This window comes from Falco naumanni, chromosome 18, assembly GCF_017639655.2.
Source record: "Falco naumanni isolate bFalNau1 chromosome 18, bFalNau1.pat, whole genome shotgun sequence".
NCBI classification, from domain to species: Eukaryota; Metazoa; Chordata; class Aves; order Falconiformes; family Falconidae; genus Falco; species Falco naumanni.
Window position 1 is genome coordinate 2,250,192 of NC_054071.1, and position 18,797 is coordinate 2,268,988.

General features: G+C 52.2%; 1 protein-coding gene across 1 annotated transcript in view; it reads left to right on the plus strand.

Annotated features, from left to right (window-relative positions):
* LOC121099000 (acid-sensing ion channel 2-like) overlaps positions 1-18,797 on the plus strand; it is a 102,296-nt gene that overhangs the window by 73,701 nt on the left and 9,798 nt on the right. Inside the window, exon 3 of the mRNA XM_040617578.1 lies at positions 7,512-7,639. Coding sequence (XP_040473512.1) covers positions 7,512-7,639 — 128 coding nt within the window. The remainder of the gene's footprint in view (positions 1-7,511; positions 7,640-18,797) is intronic.

Below are 18,797 nucleotides of genomic sequence, written 5' to 3' on the forward strand. Positions count from 1 at the left end.
CAGCAGCGGGGACCCCGGCAGCGTCACTGCAGCACCCACGAGACCCCGGCACGGACTGTGGCAAGGAGATCCCCTTGGAGAGAAGAGACAGCATTCCTTGGGGCGCTCAAAAGGTTGCAAAGGGGAACAGCCTGGGAGGTGATGTCCTGCCTTTTGGCCTCCCAGCAGAGAGGGGACAAGGCTGAGGGACCTGGCCAGGCTGGGTGGGCTCCATCAGCCCTCTGTGTAGGACTATAACCTGTAGATTCCAGGACTTCCCATCCTGTCGCCCCCACCCTAAATGCAATATCCCCCTCCTGGAAAGCAGTTAGTGAGGTTTTCCCCTCTTCTACAACAGGGACTGTTTCTCCAGCCACTTTGGGGACATTTTTGTTTTCTCCAGCATCAACTTATCCCTATTCCCTTGGGCCAGCGCTGGCCCTACCACACGCTCAGGAGCAGCCAGACCCCTCCAAAGCTTAGCCAGATGGATGAGACCACGACGGGCTCCCCACTGCCCTGGCCACACTCATGCAGTAGCTTCTGTACATTTATTTTGTCCCTCTTAAATGCAGGCGAGCAGCCAGGCTGGGTTCAGCGATGCTCCTGCCACCTGCATCCTGCTCTCAGTCCTGCCGCATCCCAGCAGGATGCGTAGTATTTTTCCCAGCCGGTGGTAGGCATCTCATTGTCATCTGCGGGGAATTTCATAGTCCCCGATTGCTTTCAAAACAGCAGTCAAAGCACAGCCCGCAACAGCAAAATACACAGGACAAATTTCAAGCAACTGGTTTTTAGTGGGGAAAGTTGCGTCGGCTCGGCTGCCTGTCACACGAACGCGTTCAAACCTCCCCGAACCCTGCTGCAAATACTTATTTCAGCTTCACTTAATCCTGTTACCAAGCAACTTTAAGCAAAGCAAAACACGCTTCCACAGAAATGAGAGCACGCACAGGGGAGAAAAACTGGTTTCACTGGTGTGAAACTGGTTTCTTCATGATTCCACGTGTTTTTGTGGTAGGCTTGCAGGTCCTGTTTTCTTACAGTTAATGTTTCCATGACAATTTGGGTGGGTTTTTTTTAATCTATAATTTTTTGTCTAGGAAAAACGTGAATGTTAGGCATTTATTTAAGATTTCTGCACAGATACAGTCTGGTTGAAGCGGCAGTTGAACCTCCCCGAGTCTGGGACCACAGGTCACATCCTCTGGGTCGCTGTGGGTCCTGGGTGCCCCACTAGTGTGCTGAGCCCAACGTGCTCAGGGGGTGCTGACCTGCGGGCACAGACCCCAGCGGGTAACGTGGGGACACACAGACGGGTCCCACGTGCTGCTGAGCTGGAAGAGGGATGCAAGAGAGATGCAGGGGGTTTAGGGGGTTACTCAGCCGGTGGGAGCGGGGACGTGGCCATGCTGTTTTGCACACCCAGAGCAACTCGGGGTGCTCAGCCTCGGTGGCCAATATGGGAGGTGGAGGAGCGTTTACTCTGATGCACATCATTTCCATGGCAGTACAGAGCGAAGGATGCCATAAAAACTAGAGATGAACCTTGATGTCTCACAGCATCTTCTGGGCATGTCTGTGCTGCCACGGCAACCCCCCCTGCTCCTGGGGAGCCTTCCTCCCCGAGGGAGACAAGAGACCATGGTCTCGACATACCCGTCACCGATGCCACGCAGCCAGCACAGGGATGAACATCTGGGCATCCTTCCAGATGTTGCGCTTGGTGCTGCCCGTACCCCTTGAGGATGCTGTCCCCATGAGATGGTCCCTGCCTTTGCACCGCAGTGATACGCTGCGATGTCGAACCGTGCTTTGCAGAATGTAGAAGAGCCACCAGTGGCTCTTCCAGCCCAGCGAGTTAAGCAGCAGCATCGCTCCCATTTTGCAGACAGGGAAACTGAGGCAAAGGATGAGAAGGGTGGGGAGAACCCAAACCTTCCAGCTCTGTGCTTACTTCTTGACGGCACAGGAGAAGGCTTATTACTCAAAATAAACCTTCAGGCCGCCTTCGAATAGAGTCAGAATGTGAACCAGCTGAGAAAATACCATCTCCTTTTCTCAGATGAAGGTGTGTGGGATGTTCTCTGTGGGCAGGAGTATCTCCCGGGGAGCTGCCGCCAGAGCTGGCAGGTGACAGCTCCAGCTAGAAACGACCCGTGGCTCAGCCTGTATCTTCAATTCCCAATAAATTAGTGCCAAGCACAGCTTCAGATGTTAATTGCTAGAGAAAAGTGGATCAGTTAGGACATAATAAGGCAGGGGGAGAAGGGTAGCTCCGTGCCTTTGGCAGCATTTCTTATTTTAATTGCAGCTTCTTGCATATTCACAGGGATGAACTTTGTAGCCCGCGCCCGAGCGTACAGTCAGATGGAGCTTTATTAAGATTTTTCGAGCAATGCTCTGAGCAGAAAGCCCCGACCAAGGAAAGCCAACACCAGAAATAGAAAGCTGTCTAATCTGCAACACAGAGTATTCTGCAGCCAGCTTGAAGCACATGCTAAATTAATCCCCAATTTAATTAATGGTACGCTAATCCTTCAGTGAAAAGAGCAGCTCAGGATTTGTTTGGAAACACTGTCCTGTGTACAATAATGTATGTTAATGTATTTTAAAATGTAGTCGTTAAGGAATTTTTGCTCTATTCCCAACCTGGGATGCACTAAGAAAGGAATTTACAGGCATTGTCTTCTGAAAAGTGGGATCGGAGGGTGAACGAAGGTCTGTGCTTGGGCTTTCCAACGTCACAAATCTAGTTTAAAAACCTCAAGGCAGAACCAAACCCCAAGTCACTGGAATTTATTTTTTAAAGGTTTTCTGGCATCTGAACCAGTGAAAGGGGTTTGGGGGTTATTTTCTGCCCCATTGATGAGTGATTACGGGAAACAGGCTTAACGAGATAGCAGCCACCGGCTGGCAGCTCCTGCCTCCAGGAGGTGCGGCCAGAAGCAGCCATTCAGAATGATGCAAAAACTGCAAAAAATGGGCAAAACCACAGCCGGGATTGTCTGTGGTGGTTTGCACCCCTGGCTGCACCTCTCGCTCTTGGGTGACAGACGGGGTTTGCTGCCGAGCCTCTCTGGGTTTGCTCTGCCCAGGGATGCACCTTGTAGCCAGCTAAATGCACCCAAACCCGGGAAGTCCTGTGGCTCTGGGTCCACGAGACATTCCTTTTCTTTACGCTTGCAGCACGAATTATTTTATTAAATAAATTCAATAATTAAAATGTTTAACCTGCGCTAATGCTTCTCAGCCCCAGCACGGAGCTGGGAAAAGTTTAAGACGCAGCTGAGGACTGGTCCAGCCATATTCCATCAAAGGGTTTTGTAGCCAGGCTTTCAGTTTTTCTGAAAACAGCTATTTTGTAGCAAATGAATTTTTAGGAGAAGTGACAGTTTTTCAAAGCCAATTTCATGTTGATGGTTTCATCCTCGCATGTGTTTCTTCCTGGAAAAACAATGAATGCTGCCTGGCTTTTGGCAGCTTTTCTGAAAAAAAAAAAAAATGCTGTTTATTTTGCTCTTGTTATTATTGGTGATGAAAATTAATAACTGTGTGTTTTAAAACCAAGGTTTCTTCTGTGGCACAGAAAATGCCTTCCTCTCCCCATCCGTGATTACAGCTGGCTACCTGCCAAGATTTTCTATCTAAAATCACAAACCCTGTTGCTTTTAAGTCTCTTACGGATAATTGCAGGCTATACCTCGTTTGCTTGATATGGATGTACAGGGGTTTACCTGCAGATGGACCCGGGCACAGCACCTGGTCGTGGAAAATACGTGGAATTAAAGTCAGAGCTGAACAGACCCGGGGCAGGAGCAGAAATGGGCAGAATAATTTCGGATGGAAAATGTTTCAACAAAACAGCTCCCGTTGCCCAACAAGTTAGACTAAATAGAAGCCTTCTCCTCCAACTTGTCAGGTAATTACTGAAGGAAGCATATGGTATCTCCTCTGAAGTGCTGGAAGGGGATCAACACCAGGCAAAGTGATGGAGCCGGGTGGGATCGGTAGGAGTGGGCGTCATGTGGGAATAGCAGGATTGGGATTGAAATTGGAGGAGTTGGTGGGTGCTCGGGAGAGGGTTTGGACCCGTTCTAGCGTGCGTTTGCCCATGGGGCTTGGGCACCTGGGTGCTGAATTGGCTGCATCCCAGATGAGGTCAGATGGGGACACTCGGCGTTGGCAGAGGTTTTGGGGAAAGCTGGCTTGACCCTCAGCACTGGAGGGCTGACACTGGGGAGGTGCTGGCAGGCAGGAGACTCTCAAATGGGACCCCCACAGGTGGGCAAATGGAGGGCTTGGGCAGACAACGAGGGAGCTCGGACATGCCAACATCCACTGGACAGCTCTTGGAGTGAGAGGAGCCCAGTTACAGCTGGCCAAGGCAAAAAAAAAAAAATTATTTGTGGTACAGTGGGTCCCAGTAATAGGGTTGTGTTCTTGCAGTAGCCCCCATCATGGCAAGGTGGTGGGGAGCGATTCGGGTCGTGGTCACTGGGTCTGGAGCAGAAGTGGAGGCCAAGAGCAAGGATGGGTGATGTCTGTCTCGCTCTGGGAGGCTTCGGTGTAGGCAAAAGCCAAAATAAACTCAGACTTTCTGTGCCAGCATCCTACTAGCATGGGATTCAGAGGAGATGCACTCAAGCTCTGCAGCCACCGCATGCCACCCCATGTAATAGCGATGCCTCATGCCCTAAGTCTTGATATTATTCACTTACCAAAACCACTTTTGCCACAGAGAGACAAAAACAACTAATTACCTTGCATGGAGCATTGCAGAGCCAGTGCACAGGCCGGTGAGCGTGGGCACTGGAAGCATCAGTCGATGCAAGTGTGTGTCCCAGAGCAAGCCGTGCAGATCAGTACATCTCTGACTGCATAAAAGCCCAGCTCCAGCCAAGTGCATGGAGAGCTTGCTGCCACCCCAGAATTTCACAGAAGTATGCACAGCCTGCAGAGGTAACTTTTAATAAATCCTATTTACCTTCAAATTGTTTTCCTGTGCCTTAGATTGAAAAGCTGGGCTTTAAAACATTAAGTGTTAATAGCCTGCTCCAGCAGCTGGCTGTGCAAAGGCTGCTGAGGTCAAACACGCACGATGCGGCGATGCTGCAGGTGGGCGCATTGCTGCAGGTAGGTGCGTTGCTGCAAGTAGGCGTGTTGCTGCAGGTAGGCACGATGCTGCAGGTAGGTGCATTGTTGCAGGTAGGCATGTTGCTGCAGGTAGGCATGATGTTGCAGGTAGGTGCATTGCTGCAAGTAGGTGTGTTGCTGCAGGTAGGTGCATTGTTGCAGGTAGGTGTGTTGCTGCAGGTAGGCACGATGTTGCAGGAAGGTGCATTGCTGCAAGTAGGTGTGTTGCTGCAGATAGGCACGATGCTGCAGGTAGGTGCATTGTTGCAGGTAGGTGTGTTGCTGCAGATAGGCACGATGTTGCAGGTAGGTGCATTGCTGCAAGTAGGTGTGTTGCTGCAGATAGGCACGATGCTGCAGGTAGGTGCATTGTTGCAGGTAGGTGTGTTGCTGCAGATAGGCACGATGTTGCAGGTAGGTGCATTGTTGCAGGTAGGTGTGTTGCTGCAGATAGGCACGACGTTGCAGGTAGGTGCATTGCTGCAAGTAGGTGTGCTGCTGCAGGTAGGCACGATGCTACAGGTAGGTGCATTGTTGCAGGTAGGTGTGTTGCTGCAGGTAGGCACGATGCTACAGGTAGGTGTGATGCTGCAGGTAGGTGTGATGCTGCAGGTGCAGAGCGTGACATTCTGCGTAGCCAACACGTAAAGCAGCCTCGCTGTCAGAGTGGGGCTTTGTAAATGTTTCCAAAAGCTGGATGAAATGTGTGGTTTGGTTTCTGTTGGCAAGGAGGGTTTGTTTGCTTGATAGGGAACGAAGGTGACAGCAGCGCGTCTGGCCAGGGGTCTCCAGGGGTCTCTGGTCCAACCTTCTTGGACCAACACTTGATGGATTCGGTCCTGGCTTTGCCGAGCAGAGCGTTAAAGTTTTGGAGCAAAGGAGGTGGCTCTGAGCGCTGCCTGCCCGGTCCGTGAGCCCACTCCCACCCTTGCAGCCTCTGGCTTTGTTTGCCTGGGGAGCTGCTGGGTGAGCAGAGTCCTCTTGGGAGAGGGAGGCTGATCCCTTTGCTGCCCGATGGAGTCAGCAGAGTTACATCCTCTTAAGCGGTGGGTTCCTGAGCTCTGTAAACTTCATGTCATCCACTATCACTGTATTCTGTCCTCGTCCTTCTCCTCTGCCCGTATCATCTCATGGTCTGCTGCTGCCCCTCTTTGTGCAGCCCCTCGTGTAACACCTCTGCGGCTGGGGTTCCTTGGTGCTGGGTTTCTACCAGTGCTTCGGATGGAATTCAGTGCTGTTAACGTTGGAAAAGTGTAATAAAGTAGTAGAGAAATACCAAGGAATAGTCAGAAAAGAATGGCTCAGCTTTAAACAGAAGGTTTTTTCAATGTGGAGGTGGCATTGCTGGCCACAGGCATGGATTCATATTAGTGGGTAACTCGGGGTTTAGGATATATTATGCATAATTAGCAACTGCCATTGCAAATCAGCCCCCCCACCCCTTCATCCCCATATGCTCCCTCTGGTTTGTTGGGACCTGAGACCACGGCAGCAGTACTAAAGAGAGAAAGGTTACACACCCCAGCTGCCTGAAGATGCTTGTGTGATAAGAGGAGCCCAAAGTGCTTGTATATCACACTTGGGACTGATTTGCATCCCATTAATTCCGCTTCAGGAAGTCCCTTTTGGGTTGGTTTTAGCTGCTCGTGGTAGAGGGGGACTGACCTCGAGTTACAGCACAGATTTGGGATGTGGAAACCTCGCATCACCTGTAACTCGGTGATGTGTCTGAGCCCATGAGCTGCAAATGCCTTTGCCCAGCTTGGAGCAGCTTCAGCTGCCCAAACCCGTGAGCTTCTTTGGATCTAACCCACTTTTTTTGTTCTTGAATTACTGCATTATCTCCCAGGTGACCTCAGGCTGTGTCAGAAATGAGGCAGAGGAGGCAGAGTGCCCCAGTGCTTTCACCATTGGAGACCTTTTGAATAGTAGGAGCATCGCTCTTTGGGGGAAGGAGGAGTTTATTTGTTTCATTAATACGGGAATGCATTCTGTAACGAAATACCAGCTAGAAAGTAGATGTCACCTCCTGGTTTCTCTAGCTGGGAGGTACAGACCTCACTGGAGAAGTCCTGAATCTCTGTGTTGCAGGGAGGGTGAGCCCCTGGAGCAGGCAGCGGTGTAAGGACCAGGAGCCCGGAGATGCTCGTGGTCCTGATGGGCAGCAGTGGCAGTTTGGGCTGTGCTCTCCTCATGGCAAACGCTGATGCTGTGTTTCCTTCCTCAACGCCCAGAACTCTGATCATCCAGGCGGAGCATTCCCAACTGTTTATCTCCTGCTTTTGGGCAGCACAGATTTACCAGAGACAATTTTCCACGGAGGGGCAAGCATGCCCATGCCGGTGGACATCATCCCACCCACCACAGCCTGCTAACCTCCCCCCTTCTTCTTCCAGAGGAGACAACGTTCGAGGCTGGAGTCAAAGTCCAGATCCACAGCCAGTCTGAGCCACCCTTCGTCCAGGAGCTGGGGTTTGGGGTGGCCCCTGGATTCCAGACCTTTGTGGCCACCCAAGAGCAAAGGGTAAGTCCTAAATTCCATTTACACACCAAGATCCCTCCAGTGGGTCCGTGTGAGAGGTTGCTCCTATTTACTGATGCCCCTCGAGAGGCATCTTCACCGTTAACAGCTATTTTTTGCGCATTGCTTCTAACTGGTTGGGATGAGGGCAGCTTTTTCAGCATTGCTTCCCATGCATTGCCCACAGTCCTCGTAATTTTGGCCACAGAAGGGGCTTCAGCACTGGTAATCTCCCTGCCTTGCTCTTCCACGGTTGTGGTTCAGCTGTGGCAGTCACTGAGTGTGTTGGGTACCTTCCAGCCCGCCGAGAAAGGATGCTTTTTGCCAGAAGGCTCTCACACTTCAAGGATATAAAAAGAGACAAGAGGAGAGTGTTTCATTATGTAGAGCAGCGGGAATCCTTTCAGGTAACGCAGAGGTAGTGGTGTTATTTATTATAAACTGTGGGATGCTCATGGCTCATGATGCATCACCCTCCCTGAGTTCCAACAGTGGCACGTCATCACAGTGTGGATGGATGCGATGTGACGTAGCGTCATTAGATCTACATCCTGATTAGGCGTACGGAAAGGCAGCCAGCGGAATAATTTTTTTCCCCCATCTTGGCCCTGGCGCTTTCATTCCTAGCTCTCCTGCCTCATTGCCTCTCTCATTTTCCTCCCTGCTCTGGCATCCACCCTCAAATGAGACATAAATCAAGCTGAGGAAAGCGAACACAAGCTGTTGGACGGTTTGCTCTGATTAAACCTCTGTGGAGATCAGAGCCACAGTCGTTACACTTCAGCTTAGAGCAACACAAGGAATTCACCACCAAATGTATCGTTAAGACATCTCTCCACGGCCACTGGGTACCAAACTACACCTGAAGATGCTGCATTTCAGCAAGCCTGGATGCAGATCTTTTCTCCTTCATTATGGCACGCTTGTGCGTAACTATCTAGAAGATAACGAACGGTGTGGGCTCCCGGTGGGCGAGCGCCAGGTGGAAACTTCTCAATTAAAGCAGAGAAATGTTTTGCTGTCGTCAGTTTGTATCTTGTGGGAAGTCCAGTGGGCTGGAGAAAATGAGCAGCTTCATTAGCGCGCAGGGCTCTTGTTCGGAGCGTAACACCTTAGTAATGGCAAAGGCAAAGGGCTTTTTGGGGGCTGAGGCAGCAGCTGCTGAAGTCCAAAGCAGAAACAGGCTTGAAAAGCCATCGTGGGCGTTTTTCACACCCGTTCCCTTGACACAAGCCATTCCACGCGTCCACACGCGTCCCCACCTCACTCCACAGCTACTTTCTGCCGCCCCAGGGGACCCAGCACCATTCTGCATTGCTTACGTGGGGTGTACTGCAAGGTAAAGAATCTGGAAGGATGGAAAATTGATTAATTAGCACCAGAACCATTGATGGTAATTACCAGGTATTGAATGCCTTATCCATCGCCTCATGTGTCTTGGTCATCTCATGCAGCAGCCTGGGGCTCTCCAGCACGCGTGCGCCTTTGGGCGAAGCCCTCTCCACTTCGCTCAGCAGCAAAGAGCAGGATTTTTGTTCAGCAAATTATCAGCGGGGAAAAATACCTCGACAGAATCCGCACCCACTTAGCGAGGCCACATTCGCTCCGGGGAAGAGCTGTCGGCGGAGGTGCCGAGGGTGCCCACCCAGGAGGGCAGCACCAGCCCCTCGCGTGGCGCTTTGCGTGCCCCGTTCCGCAGGCGGTGCTGTGCGTGCCATCGTGTTGGGCGCTGCAGCCACCTGATGCTGCAAGAGTTTGGCAACACCTCCTCAAATCAGCCTCGCCTGGCAGCGCCGGCGGTAATTGGAAAGATTTGTCTTCCTGAAACGTCCCAGCTTCAGGAAGATTCGGGAGCGTGGTTGGGAGCTGGAGCCTGCAGCGAGGATCTCAAGGACTTTAAAGATAGAAATAGTGTAAATGCTGGAGACAATTTGGAGGCAGGTGCCGTAAATCTTCCCCATCCCATTGCCAGTGTTAACTATTTCTATTATTTCTATTACATTATATATCTATTTCTAAGTATCTCTATTATAACTATTATTTCTAGTAAAAAAAACGGGTTTCCTATCAGGAAGACAGCCAGCTGAGAGGGAGGGGAAAGAAACCTATCCCTCTGGAAATCCCTCCTCCCAAGCAGGGAAGATGTAGATGGTGACAAGGAAAACAGATGTGGGGGGAATCTCAGCTCGAGCGTGTCCCTCTTCTGCAGGGTTTGCCAGCCTTTCAGTGCTGGGAGAGGGAAGGGCATGTTTCTGCTGGAGGCCAGGGGCTCTGTCACCAGTTGGAAATGACACCGCGGGCTGCAGAGCCTTTACCCAGGCGATGTGCTGCCTGCCCGGAACGGCATTCGGCTCCCTGGGCGGTGCAGCCTACCCCAGTCCCTCCTCTCCACAAAGTCATTTTTTTAACCTAATTAAAACCATTTACAGCATACACGTGCTACTGCCTCCTCTAATTACCCTGCAGGGACTGGCTGGGCATCACCCACCTTCTGAAGCCCTGAATGCACATCTTTTATTCAGACCTCTGATTTAATCATTGGGGTTTTTTTTGTTGTTTTTTTTTTTATATTAAACCTCTACATCTGAGGCAGGCGCGTGCTGCTTCTTCAGTAAGCCAGAGGAAAAGATGGAAAAGCCCATGAACATCACCCGGAGGGCTGAGTCCGGCCAGTTACAGAGTCCTAAACCATATATTTTACGCCATGAAAGATAAGTGAAATGATCCTCCAGCTGGAGAGAAATAGAAATAAAGATAAAGAGAAGGTCGTTTCACATCTCCCGGCTCGGAGCAGCTGCTGTGGTAGTTATAAGCACTTTTCCCAGCGATAAAAACAATAGGTGCGGAATTGGGCAGCCCTGCCTTGGTGCAACGGTGGGAGCCGTCTTTGAGACGGGCTTTGGGGTGGAGGGGATTTCTTTGTGACGGGATTAGAGGCTCATGGCTTGCTTTCTGGCTTTGTTACTCTTCCCTGTGTCCATGCTCAAATCTGTCCCTTCGTCCCCTGTCCCAGTCTGGAAATAAGAGTATTTACTGGGCTTTGCTCACTGCTTCCCTGCCTTTCCAGGTATGCAGCTGCTTAGCGCACGTGAGGACTTGCATCTTGGTGCTGGGGTGATAAATCCTGGATCTTTATACCAAGAGCTTTCCAAAAGCCCCTTGTCGAAAGTAAACTCTAACTCCATGATGGTGCGTGATCTCATTAAATCTCCCTTTTAAATTAGCTGTCAGTCTAAAAAAAGGAACGAAATCAGCTTTTCTTCTCCTTCTGCAGTAGCTGAGCCCTCTGATTCCTGCAGAGTGATGCTTTTTAAGATACATTTACTAGTCTGGGAACTGCTTCATTAATGCAGCGACAATCTCATGCTGGTTTGCACTAGTGGCGTGGTAAAAGGGACGTTGCACGCGGATCAGCTGCACGTGCTGAGTCAGCAAAAGCAATCCTGCAAAGGCAATGCCAGCAGGAGGTTTCCTCCATGAAACGTGGGGTTTGGTTATATAGGCCAAGCTGTTTCTTCGCTGTGGACTCGTGGCCGAAGGGAGATGCTTTCTCCCCGAAATCTCAGGCTGAAGCAATCTCCTGAAGTTGAGGAGGAGCCAGGACGGAGCTCCCTAAAGCGACTCAGGAGGTGGCGCAGCAGAAGGCAACGCATGATGGACGGTTGCAATTAAAACAAGAGTGTCTTGATGGAGCGCAGTGGAAAGCCTCCTCTCTGGCTTAGTTTCCGTACGCCGTGGCAGTGGCTGTGTCTGAATGCGACGTGAGAGGAGCTGGAGTGGTTTACATGGACGTGCGAGGCCATAGCTGCTGTTTTCTGGGGGTTTCACAGCGTTTTACACGGGGAGAGCTGGCTGCGGTCCCCATTGCGCCTTGCAGCGAGAGATGCTCTGGTCTCCAGTCGCACAGGGGAGCGGTTTCCATGGCAATTGCTGAGTCTAATGAATAAGGTTTGTTTTCTCATGAATGGGCAAAGCCCTGAGCTGTGCAGGAGCTGGCTCGGGGCACGCCGTGCCGTCACCCTCCAAACGGGTCCCAAGGGAGGGCAGGACCACCCTGAGTAGGGCAGTGCCCTTCAGCTCCCGCTGCTCCTGACTTTGGAGGGAGCCACCTCAATTTTTCCCTTTTCCTGGCTATTCTGGGTGAGCCTGGTGCTATAACAAGCCTCTCTGGACCTTGTGTTGTCCACAGCCCTGGGGAGGCTGCAACGTCCACCCATACCCCTGCACTGGACCACAGCACCAAGGCATGGGTGGGCACACTGGAATTATATTTCAGAGGGCTGATCCCCTGGAAAAAAGATAAATTCCTCCTGGCTTTGCATCCCCTTTTCCCAGCTGGGTTTTACAGCATCGTCGCTGCATCTCAGCACCATCACCCGAGCCTCTCCCATAAATGATGCGATCAGATAATTTTACTTCCCCAGCTCGGCTGCTCCCTGCTATGCCATCGGCACAGCACGTTAGAGAGGATGAAAAGCGCACTAAAAATGGCAATTTCTGCAAACTTGGCAATAAAAATTTAAGAGGCTTCAATTAAGCAACAGGTTTGAAGATGGAGCAGTATTGTTTAATAGGACTCTAGTGTGCCTTGGAGACTCATCCCCTCGTAATGTTTGCATGGGACAGAGAGCATCAGCTACCAACAACTGCAGTATCAAAAGTGTAATTACAGAGGCAGGAGAACAGGACTTGGGGTCTGGCAGGGACTGCTCTGAACCCCCTATTTCCAGACAGGCTGTAGGCAGTGGCATTTGAAAATCAGGAGCAATTAAATAGCATTTCCCATGTTTCCTAACCCTCGCTCAGAGCATCTTCTCCTACCTACAGTCTTACACCTCCTCCTGGAAAAACATTCACTCTCTGATTCCTTTTTGTTTCCCTCAATCCCACACACTCTCCCAGTCGATTTCCTCCAGCGTGTCATCAGACTCTGAATTAATTCAACAACGAGAAGCAAAACCCGCAAGCGGTGGTGGCCAGCCACAGAGGAAACTTCATTGCACAGGAGCGATTCAGAGCAGGAGATGTAAGAAAACGATCGCATGGCTGGTTTTGCAGGGCAGCAGAGTGGTTCTGCTTAGAAAACAGCATTAGGAGTGAATCAGCCTGTTCGTAAAAGGATATGAAAGAAAATGGCTTTGGAGGCAAGCGATAGAAATGAGTCAGGGCCAGGAACGGTGCGTCTGAACGGGCAGGGATTGGAAAGGGCTCGCTTAGGAAGGAGGTCAGAAAGAGAAAACATCAGGGATGGGGGTGAAGTAATGGGCTGGGTGCTCCTGCTAACCCTTCACCATATTGTATGGATAAGAGGATATTTTAAAAAGGATGGAGAGCTGCACGCTGAGGACAGGAGAGCTCCGGAGGGTCCCGCTCCCACTTTCAAGCCCTGAACTGGAACCTCTGTACGAGCGTGGCCGTGTGGTCCAGCACATCCAGCCAGCGGCGTCTGGCAGAGCGAGGGGGAACAATCACTTTTGCTGCCTATAGACATGCCAGGGGTGTGATCGGGAAGGAGAGGGCAGAGTTTCTTGCAATTCAAGACTGAGTTTGCTCATGAGCAAAGGGTGCGACTCATTTAGGGGGAGCCAGAAGTGCTTTGTAGATGGTCAGTGCAGCAGATGTCGGGAGCAGCTGCCCAGCAGGTCCTGGGAGCAAACCTGAAGCTCAGAAAGGGCTGCCCTCATCTTCTTGGGGAGCTGCAGGAGGTTTCAATACTGTTAATTGATTTGCAAAATTATTTCCAAGGAAATGGGCACCCGGAGGAGCCTGGAGCTCCAAGATCACGTTTTTCTTCAAATGTCCACTCACTTCCAGTACCCTGGGACTTGTGGGCTGTGTACCTTCCCCGAGCTCTGCTCAGCAGGACCTTCCAGGTGCTGGAAGGGTTAAGCTCATGTCCTTAAAGACAACCTTTGGTGCTTGTGTGAAGGGAGCAAATGGGAAGGAACAGCTGTATCACACCGGCATGGCAAAGGGAGCCGGCAAACAGACAAATTCCAGCATCATTAACTGGGGGGTGGTGCCAACGAGCTGTGTGTATGCCGAGCTTTTTAAGCATTTTACAAGTGCTAAGGCTGCCTGGGATTGAAATTCTATTAAGTCGATGCCATTTGATGTCTCATTAAAGAACAGAGGTTTCTGATTATTATTTCCTTCGGAGCAAATGCAAACACACCCCATCGAGATAGTGCAATGTTCGTGGCGAGGTTTGCGACCCTCCTTGCTGATCGCTGCCTGAAGTTTGGTGGCATCAGGTAGGGACCCACACGTGGAGGAGGCAGGAGAGGGGCTGAGTTAGCCCAGAGCCAAGTCAGTACAGGATACATCCCCAAGCCGGATTCATCACAGAGCCCAGCTGCAAACTGGGCTGAAACTGCCCCAACCTCATGCTGGAAACATCACCGCCGCATTTCCACACCTTGCCTATTACGCAAAATTAAACATGCGGAAAAAACAGGGGTACCACTTCAAATAACTTTCAAAAAAAGACCTCTCCAGCTGCAGACAGATGTTGCAATTATCAGGAGGCTTCGTGCTAAGAGCAGCATGCGAAGGGGAGCAGCCTGGTTGGGAAAAAGGGTCATGGCAGGAGGGAGGCTGTGGTGAACAGCCCCTGCCACCACAACCCGCTTCCCCCCCACGTTTCCTGAGAGCAGCCCTTCTTTTCCTCCCGTTTTGGGCAATCCATCCTGCTTTTAAGGAGACAAGTCAATTTGTTCCTTTTCCTTTTGGTGCCTGCCAGTTTGTAAGTGATTGTCGTAATCCCAAATAGCTGGGATCAAGAGAATTTAAAAAGCATTTCATTAATTAGTTGAGTATTAACGATTGCGAAAGCGTGAGGACGCGAGTTTGTCAACCTCAATTAGAGGCTGAAGCTGAATTTCTATCAGCGTGAGACGGCGCGGTGCCGGGGAAGGCGTGTGCGCCCTCGGAAAGCTGCCACAGCACCAGGGCAAAGCTTAGAGCTCAGCACTACCCTCCTGCAGGAACCGAGGGCAGAAACTGTCCCTGCTGCCCTTACCCCTGCTTTTTGGCTTTTATTGTGTGGGGGTTTTTTCCCCTCCAGCTTCACAGAAAAGTAGCTTTTCTCTGGTGGTAGCAGAGCGGGTTGGAGGGGAGCAGCTCAGCATCCTGGGGCTCCACAGGTCCAGCGCCGGAGCCCTCCCACCAACCCCAAATCAGCATCATCTGGAAGAAGGGAAGATGATTCTTGCAAGAGAAGGAGACATCTGCATGGCTGCACACTGCCCAGGAGGGACTGCAGGGGAGAGGAATCAAATCCAATTAGCGTCTCTCCCGTTGATTGTTTACATGGCGGCGGTTTGCAGGATTGCTCCGTCATGCGTGCTCCTGCTTGCTGGCCGGCGAGGTGGGCTTGGCTCCCTGGTGGGCTCCTCCAGGCGATGCAGCGGCCTCCTGGGCATCGTGGGCAGAAGATTCCAATGGCAAATGTTTAAAACAAGTTGCTCGGACAGCTCTGTGGGGCCGAGCACTTATGGGTGTAAAGGCTTTGCTTGAGGTTGCAGCCCTGTCTGGGCGAGGAAAAGGTTAAGGAGGGGTGCTCTGATGGGGGGGTTGAGCATCGCATTAACCACAGGGCATGCAGGGCATTGGGAGTCCTGTGCCCAGGCAGCTGGCGCAGGGTTGGGGCTGGTCTGTGTCAGGAGAAGCCCTGGGGGCTGGAAGGAAGAAACTTGGAATTCTGCTGCATTGCACTTCAGGGCAGGAAACCCTGTGGAAGAGTTTGGCCCCTTGGTTGGAGTCTTTCACTACGAGGTACAATATTTGATGGGTAAAACCGTACCCAGCTGTGGGGCTGTATAGTGTCTTCTTTGAAGGATAAGAGGGAGCGTTGCACAGGACGCAGCGCAGCGGTGCCAGCAGCCACCCCATACGGGCGAGCAGCGCTGCTGTGGCTCCGGGCACGGACACGGACAGAGCAGCCGCCTTCAGAGATAATTGGAAATAAAAGGTCAGGACAAGAGTCGACTGCATCAGAGGCTTGGTACGTTGGTGCCTGCTCAACAGAACCACCTGGGAAAGGTGAAGGGAGCTTTCCTGGGACAGAATTACCTTTGGATGTTGAGGCAGGATCTGGGAGAGGTGGGTCCCCTGTTCTCTGCAGAGCCCTGTCCCTGATGATGTGCCTTCTGCCTCCGGAGAGGTCCTGGATCCATGTCTGGCTGCTGATCAGTTGAGAGTTTGCTTCTGATTACAAATTACAGAGTGTGAGAGAAGCAACGAGTCTTTCAAGCTGTAATTACCATGGAAGCTGCAGGTAATAGCCCTTGATGAGCCCCTTGGAGACAAGTTCACTGACTTGCTCAAAGGAGGGAGGGTCTGACCCTGCCAGCCCAGGGAGATTTGTCTCTAAAATCTTGCCCGTTAAGAAGCACAGATTTGCCTGTCATACTTCGAATGAGCCCTTGCTGCAGTGCTGCTTCCCACCGAGCCAGGGATGGAGGGGGAAGTGCGGGATGCCTGAGACAGGGATGGAGAGAGAAGTGCTGGATGCCTGAGCCAGGGGTGGAGGGGGAAGTGCAGGATGCCTGAGCCAGGGATGGAGGGGGAAGTGCGGGATGCCTGAGACAGGGATGGAGAGAGAAGTGCTGGATGCCTGAGCCAGGGATGGAGGGGGAAGTGCGGGATGCCTGAGACAGGGATGGAGAGAGAAGTGCTGGATGCCTGAGCCAGGGATGGAGAGGGAAGTGCGGGATGCCTGAGACAGGGATGGAGAGAGAAGTGCTGGATGCCTGAGCCAGGGATGGAGGGGGAAGTGCTGGATGCCTGAGCCAGGGGTGGAGGGGGAAGTGCAGGATGCCTGAGCCAGGGATGGAGGGGGAAGTGCGGGATGCCTGAGCCAGGGATGGAGGGGGAAGTGCAGGATGCCCGAGCCAGGGATGGAGGGGGAAGTGCGGGATGCCTGAGCCAGGGATGGAGGAGGAAGTGCTGGATGCCCGAGACAGGGATGGAGGGGAAAGTGCGGGATGCCTGAGCCAGGGATGGAGGGGGAAGTGCTGGATGCCTGAGCCAGGGATGGAGGGGGAAGTGCGGGATGCCCGAGACAGGGATGGAGGGGGAAGTGCGGGATGCCTGAGCCAGGGATGGAGGGGGAAGTGCGGGATGCCCGAGCCAGGGATGGAGGGGGAAGTGCAGGATGCCCGAGACAGGGATGGAGGGGGAAGTGCGGGATGCCCGAGCCAGGGATGGAGGGGGAAGTGCTGGATGCCTGAGTCAGGGATGGAGGGGGAAGTGCTGGATGCCCGAGACAGGGATGGAGGGGGAAGTGCGGGATGCCCGGTGCTGGTCCCCCAGCTGTGGGAGATGCTTTGGTTACGGCTGCCGCATCTCGGGGCTTGGCTTGGAGGCATGGCCAGCATTGAGACACCCCTGCCCTGTGGCACGGAGATGTAAGAAGGAGGGATTAATATAAAGCAAGGCAGCACCGAAGTGTCTGCAGCACAGCTGAGAAGGCTCTGCAGCACAGCTGGGAGTTTCACTTGGGAAATTTCCTTCAAAAAGTAAAAACTGGAGCTTCCCTGGAGTCTGCTGTCAGACCCAGATGCAGTGTGCTTTTCTCCAGAACAGGGAAAGCTTTTATACTGCAGAGCAACAAAACCTCTGCCAGCAGTACGTGGACCAGGAGGCTTCTTCTGCTCTTAAGTAGCGATGGGGAGAGCAAAAGTCTTGGTGTGTGGCCAGGGAGAAGTGTTGCCCCTGTTCCTGCATGTTTCGGAAGCTGGAGGGAAGCAAATTGCCCTTGCACGCTTGTGCGAGTGTGTGCATGGGGTTGTGTGGGTGCCAAGGCAGCAAATCCCCAAGGAACGCTTCTGGGGAGATGCAGGCCAGCTTTGCTTTGCAGTATAGGGGCACTCGGTGCTCGTGGTCCTGGCTACAAAACTGGCTATAACTCTGTTAACGAAGTTGCGTTGATTAGAGTTTAATTAATCGTTCATCCTGTACACCTCCTGTGGACATGGTGCTGGTTCACAAGCAGGAGGGCTTAAATCCAATGCTGGCTGAGCTAAAAAGTGTGTAAGCTAAATATCTGATCATCACTTCATCGTTTCTGGATCCCGTCACCTACATTCAGAATAAAATTTAAAGGGCTTAAAAGATTTGTGTGTAGCTGTACTTGGAAGAGAACCGATACCATCTGAGACTGCAATTATTTATTCTCCCTTATCATACAACGTGCAACATATGGGCCCTTTTCTCCACCGCGGATGACTAAATGATGGCATCTGGTACTCTATTATATTGCAAGTGTAAAGCAAATGAGAAAAGATCCCCTTCAAACAGCACTTCGCAATTGTCACAAAGAAGCTCTTGATACTTTCATTCCAAGGTGCTGCTGTGCTGACTTTCAAAACCACCCTGCTCAGAGCCAGACCTGTTTCTTGGAGGATGCTGAGATTACTGGGAAATGGGGTTTTTATTTTTTATTTCCCCTTAATGCTTCAGCTGGTCCCCGCAGATGGGAACCCTCCAGCACCTGCTGCATCTTCGCACCTGCTGCGCCTGTTGCAGCTCTGCAGGCTGGACCCCCTGAGCACAGGGGTGGGTGGGTGCCTGTCGCTCTGAGCAGCCCAACAGCTCTCACTGCTGCTGCTTTCCAAAGCAGCTTGAGCGGCCACATGGGCTGAGGCAGATTCGGGCAACGCCAGAGCTCACGTCCCTCTGCGAGCAGCCCAGCACCCATGGGTGATGCCGGCGTCCTGTTCCCTCGCCCGTGCACAGCGGGGCGCGGAGGTGTGGAGGGGACCACACAGATCTGCTGCGGCTGAAAGTCGCTGCAACGTTTTCCATCTCGTTGGCACTTGAGGCCAGGGGTGATGCTCACAGGAGCAGGGGAAGGGAGTTGGTGATTGCCGGCTGGTGGGGCAAGCCAGAGAGCCCGAGGGGGGCCGGCCATCACATGGAGACCCCCTTCACCCTCATGCAAGCGGGGTCTGAGCTTTTCTCAGGTCTGTCCTTGGGGTCATGCAAAGGAAGACCTTGAACTACCTTGATCATCATGAGGAGGTCCCACGGCTCATCTAGAAGATGGGGATGCCACAGGGCTGCCGTGTCCGTGGTTCCAGCTGGTCCCGTAAAGCCTGCATCAGCCTGTTCAAGACAGAAGTAACTGGGAACCAGTACAGTGCCCATAGATGCAGCA